Source organism: Sinocyclocheilus rhinocerous, unplaced genomic scaffold (genome assembly GCF_001515625.1).
Source record: "Sinocyclocheilus rhinocerous isolate Xijiao unplaced genomic scaffold, SAMN03320098_v1.1 scaffold358, whole genome shotgun sequence".
NCBI classification, from domain to species: Eukaryota; Metazoa; Chordata; class Actinopteri; order Cypriniformes; family Cyprinidae; genus Sinocyclocheilus; species Sinocyclocheilus rhinocerous.
Genome location: NW_015650700.1, coordinates 1170039 through 1181518, shown reverse-complemented (window position 1 = coordinate 1181518; position 11480 = coordinate 1170039). Strand labels below are relative to the sequence as shown.

Sequence of the window (11480 nt, the reverse complement as noted above, 5' to 3'; positions counted from 1 at the left end):
GAAAGAAATTATTTCCAATCTTTTGCAAATAAGATAAGATAAAGATATCGCAGACTCTAAACGGCAACTTCCTACTTTATTAACTTTCTAAAGTGTTAAATTAAGTGGAAAAGACAAGTCCAAAAACGCTTATAATAGCTCACTCACAACTCTCTCAAGCCTCGTTCACTCCGCCAGCGTCTCTCAGCGATCATTTTCATACCAGGGATGCTAAACATCTACTGACACTGTCTAAACTGTCTAAACTGAATTATACATGTCATGCAGCCATTCATATGAGAAGTTTTAACCGCAAATGAGGAAATATTGTAAATATTTGTTTTAAACCATGAAGGCGAGCCAATGGATATCACACAAGCAACGTGCAAACTTTGCGCAAGAGTTATGTGGTGAACGAACCTCTTAATCTCAGTCGATTCACTAGAAAGTGAAAGTAAAAACTGATGGCGCTTTCGGTATCTGACGCTGCATTAACGGCGCATATTCCCTCAGAGACGACGAGAGACGAATCTACTTCATTATGCTGATAATGCTATGGTAGCCATAGAGCTAAATGTTTTAATTTACTCCCATAATATTTCTCTTGTGGCTCGAACATAGGCTAGTGGGGGAAAAAATTAAAAGAAGAAATAAATAAAGAGAGAAGAAACATGTTTCGTGTTAAACAGGTTTTTTTTTTCCTTTTTAAAAAAGTTGGTGCTTGAAATAGGCCTAAAGCCTTTTCATTGATGATTGCAGTGTTAATAATTTTAATTATAGGCCTATAATTCATTGTATAATAAACCTGTTTTGAAAGACCTTTTTAAAAAATGTACACATTGATGATTGCAGTGTTAATAATTTTAATTATAGACCTATAATTCATTGTATAATAAACCTGTTTTTTTTTACCTTTTTAAAAACATTTTCAATGAGGAGTAAGCTAGCCTAATCTTTATTATCCTCGCAGCGCGTCAGTTATGCGGTGATGCGCTATGAAATTATTGCGGGACAAATTAATTGTAGCCTAATATTAATTTAAGAATAAAAGTAACTTAATATTAATAATAGTCCTAATAGGCTAATAAGGAGAATGTAACAGGCTTAATTGAAAATGCCAAATTAGATATAACTAAAGTGTATAAAATTATTTTATTCAGAAATGTCATGTTTGTGATTTTTTTTGTTTTTTTTTTGTTAATTCGTTATTTAAATTAACAGGCCTACAAATTAGGAACTGGTGCAGTTAATCGCCGGCGTCAGTCACAACATTTATAAAATAAATAAATAAATAGGCTAATGTGAGGACGACTGGCAACAGCTGGTCTTAAATTCTTTAGACGCCGCATACCAAACGACTTTGAACACCGACTGAAAACACTGACTGAGCTCAAATGACATTCATAATCGGCCTGACAGTGTTTCCCGGCTTCACAGAATGAACCGGTTCGCGCGTGCGGACTGATGGACGGGCTCTCTCCCTCGTCAATGCGAGATTTTAAAAGTCTTTTTTTTTACATAATTATGCATTGCTGCTGTTTTTCTAACATTTTCTAACACAGCTGCAAATTACAGTCCAACTGAATGGGTGAACACGCACGAATTTACATTCGTTTACATTTACATTTACCGAAACAGCCTGGATAACAATTGGCTAACACTGCTGCCAATCAAACTCATTTGATTTATTTTAGTTATTTGACATGTTATAATAGTTCTCTAATTGTGTTAAAATAGATCAAACAATAATTATTTAACAAATATTATATGTGTATAATAAACTGGGGAGGCCTTTCATCAGAGTGGGCCCGTCAGGCCCTTCTGCTGCCTACGCCCCTGGTATACAAGTTCATATTATACCATTTTTATAATACCGTTATATCTACATATTTATTAACTATAATAAAAAAAGAGTAATTATTTGAGTAAAAAATAGTATAAATGTATTTTTTGCAAAATTCTCCTCGTGTACATTTTTCTCCCTAGTTTATGGACACTGAATGGATTTTCTGAGGTTACAGTGTTTTCAAGCTGCTGTCTTTCCTCGGCTGAAACACTCACTGAGTGATTGCATGAGGCTGTTCAGTAAGTTAGTGAATCTTTCAACACGCCCTCGGATGTTCATTCATGTTTATTTCATGCTAATTAGAATACAAGAGCTCCAAAACAAAACTGTATTTATCGTTTGAAATTCTTAATAGAACTAATTCTACTTAATAAAACTATTCTTAATGACTCCCTAAAAATGCAATTTTTCATTTTGATGAGATTATTTTCTTAATATGATAAAAATGATAAAAAGGGATAGCTGCGACTAGGGATGTAACGATTACCGGTTTGACGATAAATCGTGATAAAACACCCCACGGTTAGTATTACCGTTTCATATTTTAATTATCACTATAACTGTATTCGATTACCGCGATTTGAACAACTGAGGATAAATAAATACTGTACTGCACAGGGCTCCAGTGTGCGACCAGATGGGCGCATTTTGCGATAATTTTTTCTGCAGGTGCGACTAAATTTTGTGTGCGGTCGCACTGGCGCGACCACTGCCTTGTTTAACTCATAAGCGCTACATTTCTGTTGCATGTGAGAAACATCAAACGGCAAACGAAACTGAAAGCATAACGAAACCGCGCGACTCGTTTGAGCTGCGCAGCGCTTCGAGTGTAGACTCTGGTTTATACTCGCCGCGTCAGGAGCGCGAAGCTGTGTGCAGCAAAAATGACGCGAATATTGAGGAAACGATGGATGGGTTTCATGCTAAAGTAAAGTAAAAGACCGCTTCTTAAACCAAAGGTGAACATGTTGGTATTCTTGTGGGACAAAAACATGCAAGCACTGTCACCGACAGCAAGTTTAGTTTTACTTTTCTTTTTTTCATTTTGAAAAGCTTGTTATCTTTGCTGTTTACCTCACGTTATGCTATGGAGGCTCTCTTTTTTATTTATTTGATTCCTCAGTGTTTGCTAAACGTTCTGTAATTTATTAGTCGGTATATAATACAGCATGTGGTGTATGCCATGCCTCGTCTTATTCGTTTTTGTTAATAAACGTTTTATAAGCTAGTTTGTCATTGTATCTTACTGTTTTATTGTTGTTATGCTTTTTAATTAAGAATAACAATGAAGCCATCTTTTGTTTTAGTCTTAAAAAGTGATAGGTGTGTCGATCAAAAAACGGACCGAATTAGCACGCCCTGCTGTAAATTTTGACCGGTTGATGAAAAACAAGCTTATGTGGATTCTACACATTGGACATCATTGGCAATGTTATTGTTTTAGTTATGCAAACAAAAACGAATTTTATTTGTTGTTTGTTGATTTTAAATGTAAAACTTGGTGAAATGATTTGTGTGTCAGTACTTTTTGAACATTTCCAGCACATTTTAACAAACCGTGATAATACTGATAACCGTGATCATTTTGGTCACTATAATCGTGATAAGAAATTTTAATACCGTTACGTCCCTAGCTACAACACATCCTAATTGGATGAGACATCACATGTTTGAAGCTGCTGATGAATCAAAGTGTGCTGATCATTTCTTATGGTTTTTCCATTATTGTTTGGGTGACGTGTGAACATATATGCAATCTGAAGTCTTCCATGTTTTCTTATGGGAACAGCTCTTCTTTGTGCTGATGGATTTTTTTTTTCATTGTATTGCATTGTTCCAGCTGTGCTGAAGTTCTGAAAAGTCAAGGCAGGCTTTTATTTTGAAAGGGTCTGTTTGGTTGGCGACAGAGCGCTGTCTCCGAGTGATCGCGCGCTTCATGCTGCTGCCGCCGCCGCTCAACAGATCAGACGCACGGTCGCGAATGACCGTAAAGCACGCCAAGCCGCTGCTGTATCTGTGGACATTTGCTTCCTCAGAGCCCGTTTGACTCTGGAGTATCCAAGCGGGATTGTTAGTCTGTGTAAGAGAGACACAGAGAGAGCAGTGAAGGAGACGGAGAAGGAGGAGGAGGAGGAGGAGGAGGAGGAGGCCACTCCTTTGATAAACTGTGCAAACGCAAAACAAGCTCGCTCATACAGCTGCTGCTGGCTTCTGTTTACATTCAGCAGATGTGTTTGGACTCATAATTCGCTCGAGCGCTGTGTTTGGATCCTCTGCGTTCACGATTATTCCCGTGTCGGATCTTCAAAGAGGAAACAATGTAACCTGGTAACACGAATGCAGGTGAGACCATCCTGCAAACATCTCTTTTGTCACTGAACACAGAGTACCATGGTATTATTCGAAGTTCCGTCTAAATACCATGGTGCATAAACATGGTAATCATTCAGTACGTCTGCATAACAAAGTATCATGCTGTTACTCTCTGTTATATAACTGTGATATCACAGTATTGGTCTCAGTGACACTTTTGCCGTGTCCTTGTTACACGTTACATCGAACGTTACTTACTATAGTAACAGCTGCGCAGAGTTACCACCAACTAACCCTAAACCAAACCCTAACCTTATGCAAGTAATTACATGCTGCTAATACTTAAATCACAAGAACTTGGGTTGGGTTGAATTACATTAAAAATATGGGGGTTCCTTGGAATTATTTGAAGTAACTTGGAGTAGCATCTAATACCATGGTAAATGAATTTGGTAAACTGTATTTTTTGCAATGGCCTTTGGTGATAGATACAGATGGTGATAGATACAGATGCTACTCTGATATGAGCCGAACCCTCCATTATTTGAAGTATAGTCAATCTCTTAAACACACTGACTGCTGCAACACATGCAATCCTGTGTGACGTGTGTAATTTGAGCACCAACAGCGGCTTTAAACAGGCAGATGGGGTTCTTTCGTACGTTTGTATTTAGGGATGTGTGTGTTTTGACTGCGCTCTGTATATCACACAGACTTCCTTGGTTACGTGGATCTCAGTGCCATGGCAGTAACGCAGTGGGCCCTTCAGACAGCCAGACCTCATAAACACCTGTCAAGAACGAACGCTGGGATCCGGCTTTTGTTCTAAAAGCTGAACCAAACGGAAGCAAGGGAATCCAGTCTTGTCAGTCAAATGCTTTCTTCATGTGTTTTAAAATATCTGTTTGGTTTAGGCTACATTGATCTATAAATGTAGAAGTCAAGTTAAATAAATAAATAAAACATTAAATGATGAAAATATTTATGGCATTTAAAAAGAACCATTGTATTCATGCATTAAAACATTCATACAGTTGAAGGAATGAAATACAATTAGGAACATTGGCCAATATTTGGAAGGATCTGATATGGGTTTGAATCTAATGAGGGCATAATTTTGCGAGTTTATTTGATGAAGGCTGATCCTGTGGAGATTCTGCTGTGAAGGGCTCATGCATGTTATTGTTGTCTCAGGTTGGCTACTGTATTTAGTTACCCAACAGAAACGCGGGAGGCCTCGGGAACGTAACCTAATATGTAAGCGCTGCTATCTATCCAGCATTCTTGGATTGCATTTTTGCGTTCAAGTTCAAGACTCCTGCTGCGGACAAAACTAGTGTCTTCTGTAGAGCTGCTTGGATCTGAAATGAACTTGTTTCCGAATTGATGAACCGTACAGTTATTGAACTGAACTGAATCAAACACTGAACTGACTGGAGCTCAATAATGACACCGTCCTTGCTGTAGAGCTGCTTTAGAGTTGAGCTGAGTTCACGTCATAACTAATGAGGTTTGCAACATTCGCTCTGTTATCGAACTGAATTGAGCTGCATAATGGCACCATTATCTTTTGTAGAGCTGCTTTACAGCTAAAAGTGAATTTGTTTCATAAGGGAATTTGGCCAGATTAGCACTGTTATTTTCCTGTTTATTACTGAGACTATGTTAACAGCAGTTGTTCTAGCAAATTTAACCAGTTTTCATTGTTGTAACTGTTGAATGCATTGTTGATTTGCAACCAGGTTATTTTGAGGGTAAAAGCTGGGCCTTTATGGGTGAACCTCATGAGACCTGTCAAAAACATGTCTGCTTAGGTTTCTCACCAAACCCAAAAGAAAGAGAGAACTTCCACTTTGTTTATAGAAAGGAATCTTTTTTTAGTTTCCTTGTGAATTTATTTTTCATGACAATTAAGCACATGTTCACCCAAATTCTCATTACAATAAAAAAAAACATTTTAATATATAATTAAAATCTAGTATCATTATGGTAGAACTTGTTGCAACTAATGCTGATTTCAATGATGCATCTTTGCATTATATTACTCATGGTCACCATTGGGAATAATAGGAATTCAAATAAATTCAAAATTAAAAGTCCAGATGCATTACAGTAAAGAGAATTTGGGGACAAATGGGCTTATTTGTTACGAAAATAAAGTTGCAGTGCAAAAAATCTTCAAAATAAATCAATTGACCATGCATCATGAAGTGGGAAGCCAGCCATGGTAAGCACAGCCCAGACCCATATAGCAGGCTCTTACTCAATGCAAACTGACCCAAACCCCTCAGGGACTAATAGATCACGTCTCTAGATCATGATGCAGGAAACGACAATGATGCCATTTTTTTTGCATCCTGTCAGCAAAGGTGGTGAAAATGTGCATTGAAGTAACACCTGATGTGTCATAATGTGTGGGATTATGACTGATCTGTCAACTGCTTTCCTAAAACAGGCTAGAGTTGAGAAGATCCTACAGCAGCAGTGAGCCGGGCCGGAGTGAGGTGAAAGCACAGGCACATCGCAGCCATGCTGGAGGAGGACATGGAAGTGGCCATCAAGGTGGTGGTGGTGGGGAACGGAGCGGTCGGGAAGTCCAGTATGATCCAGCGATACTGCAAGGGCATCTTCACGAAGGACTACAAAAAGACCATCGGGGTTGACTTTCTGGAAAGACAGATCATGTAAGCATGCTTTTACGCTTCAGTCGGGTCGCTTTGAAATGCTTTTATAGGTTTCCTATTGTCTGCGCTCTTTGGTTTCTATGTTTGAACCTTATTGCTCGGCAGGTGGACCGCATTAAGGCTGGCTTCATGTCTTTGCTGCTCAGTTTCTTAAAATGCCATTTTTACCTGGAAGAAGAAAACCATTTCTTTAGAAACCGAGTAATCTAAGAAGTTGTTTTGGATAGCATGCTGACATTACTAATGCAAAGTATTTTTGCACACTTTTTTGTGTGAATGATCTACTTCATTTGTCAGAATGCGTAGTATAGACAGACACAAGAGTATATTACATGGAATATGTATTCGAGATGCATTCACCTTGACCTTCATTGTACAAATGAACCAGAAGCGATATCAGATGTGAGTTTTAAAATCTATAACCATGAGTAATCTGTAAACATGTATTAAACATTGTGGGGAACCAAAGCACATTTTTGGCGTGTTAATAGTGGTTTAAAGGAATTAACGGATTTAAAGGGAGTTACGGGAATAAAGAAAATAACTTTATTATGAAGTAATTCATTCAACTATTTGCAAATAAACCTTTTTTTTTTTTTTTATATGCACACATTCAGTGCTTACCTTAGCTGTGTAATATGCCAAATCAGCTCCATTAATGTTTTTTGTCACGTCACATTCAGTTATGAACTAAATAATGTCAGTCGTTTAAAATCGTTAAACAGTAGTCAAATATTACATGTTTAGCTACATTACATATTACCTTGCACTCTTTCACTGTTAAAACTGAGGTGGCATGTTGGAATTCATTTTCGGTCTCCGTTAACAGTAAACCCCGCCTTCTTTGATTTGATTGGCCATCTGAATCATTCTGACATTTTGAGTGCTGTTTAGTTATTAGTGGTTGTCACAACATCAGTACAGAAATCGAGTGAGATGTGGTCACAGGTGTGTGTATATCTGCTGTTTTACAACAGCTTCGTATACGGCCCATCCAATCAGAATTTACAGGCTGAGCTATTCTTTTCATTGGGTTATTTTGACAGTTTTTTTTTTTTCAACCCCAAGATAAGACTCATTATTCCTTTGTCATGAATAATCTGATCTGTTGGTTTGTGTCCTTCAAGTTCTAAATAAGTATGTTATTTGTATTTAATTCACTAGATTATCCATAAATAGGCTTTATCATAAGTTATGTAGTATACAAACCAGTTTGGGTTAATCCATCTCAGGTGGACCATTGGATCTTGCTTGAACATTATTATAAGCACACGAATAAAGAAGGTTTTTACCTCCGATTTCTACTAGTCGTAACCAGTGGAATCTGAAAGTCATAAGTTTACAGCTGCCATAGATTTTCACAAAATCAGACCATCCTGAGCTGAGATATTGTTTCCGTAAACATTCATGTAACCAACATTTTTTGTTGCCAAAATGGTCTTTGTTGCCATGACACAAAAATGTTGTTAAACCAGTATAATACAAATTTGAAAAACTGGTGGTTTTGCAAAACCAGCACATTTAAAGGGAGTCACTAAACTAAAATAATAAAATAAAATGTTTAAAAAAAGGTCAAGCAACCAACTTGACATTTTTTGAGCCAATTGAAATGGACTGACCCATTTGACACACACTGTTACTGTGATTAATTCTCATAGGAAGATTTTGGAAGTTACCGCCCAACTCTATTTCATATACTGCTTTTTAGAAATGAGTAGGAGTATGTAGTATGTACTACACACAGTAGATTGTAGATTACTTACCATTTGTAGTCTGTTACTGATTACAGATTGCACGATGAAAACCATAGTTAGTAACATAATCTAGGTTACTCGTTTTAGGTCATGTATTCTGAATACTTTTTAGATGACTTTTCTTAATCTAACTTGTTTTAAACTTACCATTAAATGTACCACATTGATATAATAAAACAAAGCAAAGAGAAAGAAAGAAAATGAGTGCTGTTTCGATTAATCCCACCTAACATTTGTTCAAATATACAGTTTTTAAATATACTTTTATATTGCAATAATTTCACATTCAATCTTCAAATTAATGTAGAATCAACATGCATTATATTTTTAATATTTGTTTTATGACTGCAGGAGAGTATCACTAGGCGCGTTTCCATTACAGATTTGCGCAAAACTTTGGTGATATTTTATAAATGTCAATAAAAAAAGTATTGTGAAATGACGGCGTTTCCATTAACCAATGTTATGCGACTAAAACATAACCTTTTGCCTAATTATTCCTTTTTCGCATTGCCTGAAAAACCACCTCATGCAAGCGTGTAAACTTTTTTGCGATATATGGACGTTTTTATGAAATTGACCTGCCTCATTCTGTGCGTTTCCATTAGGCGTATTTTCTATTCGCAATTTCAATTTGTGCAATTTGAAGGGTAATGGAAACGCGCCTACTGATACCAGTACTACTGATGTCTCTAGGAAATGTTCTTTTTCCTAATATTTAACCATTGACTATAGGCATTCAGCATTACAGTATAATTGAGAGCTATCAATCTGAACATTTATTAGACTACTTAAAATATCTTCTAATTTATGTGAACTTAAAACAATCTTCACATAAACCCATTATAATGGATGTCATATTTAGTTACCTGTGCCCTTCAGCAAGTAGGAAATATACAGAAATTGAATAAAGTTATCAAACACTAAATTCTAATTTAAATCTAAATTTGAATCCTTAAAGCTACAAAGGTTATTGATTTCCTCTTTTTTCTTTAGTTCTTTGATGAAAAGACATCACAGCAGCTGGTTATTAGGTTGTTTTGGCTGCTATTACTTTAAGAGCTGCCGCTGCTGAACATCACGCGGATCTGACACGCATCCTATTTTCTCAAATCTCTTTACCTTTGCTAACATGCTTCAGGTCTTAAAGTCTCTACTAAGTAACTTCATGACTTAACTGATATTGCATGCTCGTAGTTTCTTTTGCGCTTTAATATGAAATTATAAACAGCGTGCGCCACTGCATTTGTGCGTGCAATTGAAGAGCATGTGCTACAGTTGTGTGTGGGGTGGCCAACACTAGCTCCGCCCCTGCGTTAATTGCGTTAAATATTTTTAACGTGTTAAACTGAAAAAAAATAATCGCCTGCGTTAACACTAATTTTTACAGCACTAAAGAAAATATATTCAATTTTTTATATCAACATCAAAAAATGCATTAAAAATTACATTACACCAGGGTTTCCCAAACTGGGTTTAATGTAAGAACTGCAGTGGGTTGGTAAAAATCTAAATTATTGAAATATTAACTAGGAACTATTTTATTTGAGGAGTTTGGCTCACAAAAACATGGGAATGTTCATTACAGGAACAAACATTAATAAACATGGAAACAGCAATGACACACCCAAAGTCTTCCAGGTTTGAAATGTTTTTTGTCCAGAACGATATGTAATCCATACAAAAGTAACTGAAATCTGATTATGGGCATTTTAAAATGTAATATACTCTACTTACAAGTACTTAATTTTTGTAATCTGATTACATAATCCAGATTACATGTAATCAGTTACTACCCAGCACTGACTGCACAGTAGGTACAGTAATCAACTCATACATACAAACAAAGCCTCAATCATTCACAACTTTTAAACAGAAATAAATGCCAGTAAATCTGGCTCACATTTGTCATGGCAGACGACAAAACACTTCCGAACGAGCAGTCGTCCTGTTTGCATTTAAATATTGTTCATGACAAATAACACGTGGTGACGCTCAGGCAACCCCTTGGGAAAAGAACATCCTCTTGCTTTTTTAGCAGTAGTTCCTGGATATCAGTCTCTTTCCAATATAACATGAGACGTGTCATCGGCAGTAAATGCCAGAGAAAATCTCTGCGGTTTACTGTTTGTACACACAAAACGAAACGAGGAACAAATGAGCTGGCAGTGGCTTCATCTGTTGCAATGCTTAGTCAAACTGAGAATGAAAGCAGATGTGAATTGCAGTTGTAAGCCTGCTTGACCTGACATGCGGCCCAAAAAGATTTAGGGAAATTATTTTACCATTATTTGTTTTTCACCTAATTATTTGATGTATTTCAGCAGTCTTTTAGATATTGACCCAATGCATATATCAGGTTTACATTACATGCGTTTCAGAGTTAACGGTGAGGACGTCAGGCTGATGTTGTGGGACACAGCAGGACAGGAGGAGTTTGATGCCATCACCAAGGCCTATTATAGAGGTGAGACCGTTTGGCTGTGAGGTTCGAGGCCTTGAGCAGGTTTGTGACGTGTGTTTGCTCCTGCAGGAGCTCAGGCCTGTGTGCTGGTCTTCTCCACCACCGACAGAGAATCCTTTGAGGCCATCAGCAGCTGGAGGGAGAAAGTGGAGATGGAGGTCGGAGACATTCCCACCGTCCTGGTGCAGAACAAAATCGATCTGCTGGACGACACGGTTATCAAAAAGTAAGACAAAAAGAATCAGGGTTCAGTAATGCTGTTTAATGCACAGTATCAGCGACGGTAGAGATTGATGTGGCCGATGGCAAACCTTCTGTGTTGTTGCTTCAGTGAGGAGGCTGAAGGTCTCGCTAAGAGGCTGAAGTTGAGATTCTATCGGACGTCAGTAAAAGAAGATCTGAACGTCAATGAGTGTGAGCGATAAAGCATTTCAGTTCAC

The 11480-nt window shown here is 37.3% G+C and overlaps 1 protein-coding gene across 1 annotated transcript in view; it reads left to right on the top strand.

Moving 5' to 3' along the window:
- The first annotated feature begins 3735 nt into the window (after positions 1-3735).
- The window catches only part of LOC107712328 (ras-related protein Rab-23-like), an 11061-nt gene continuing 3316 nt past the window's right edge, over positions 3736-11480 (top strand). The window contains exons 1-6 of the mRNA XM_016517553.1: positions 3736-4168; positions 4852-5003; positions 6594-6822; positions 10958-11043; positions 11110-11266; positions 11372-11454. Of these exons, the coding sequence (XP_016373039.1) occupies positions 6668-6822; positions 10958-11043; positions 11110-11266; positions 11372-11454 (481 nt within the window). The 5' untranslated portion in view covers positions 3736-4168; positions 4852-5003; positions 6594-6667. The remainder of the gene's footprint in view (positions 4169-4851; positions 5004-6593; positions 6823-10957; positions 11044-11109; positions 11267-11371; positions 11455-11480) is intronic.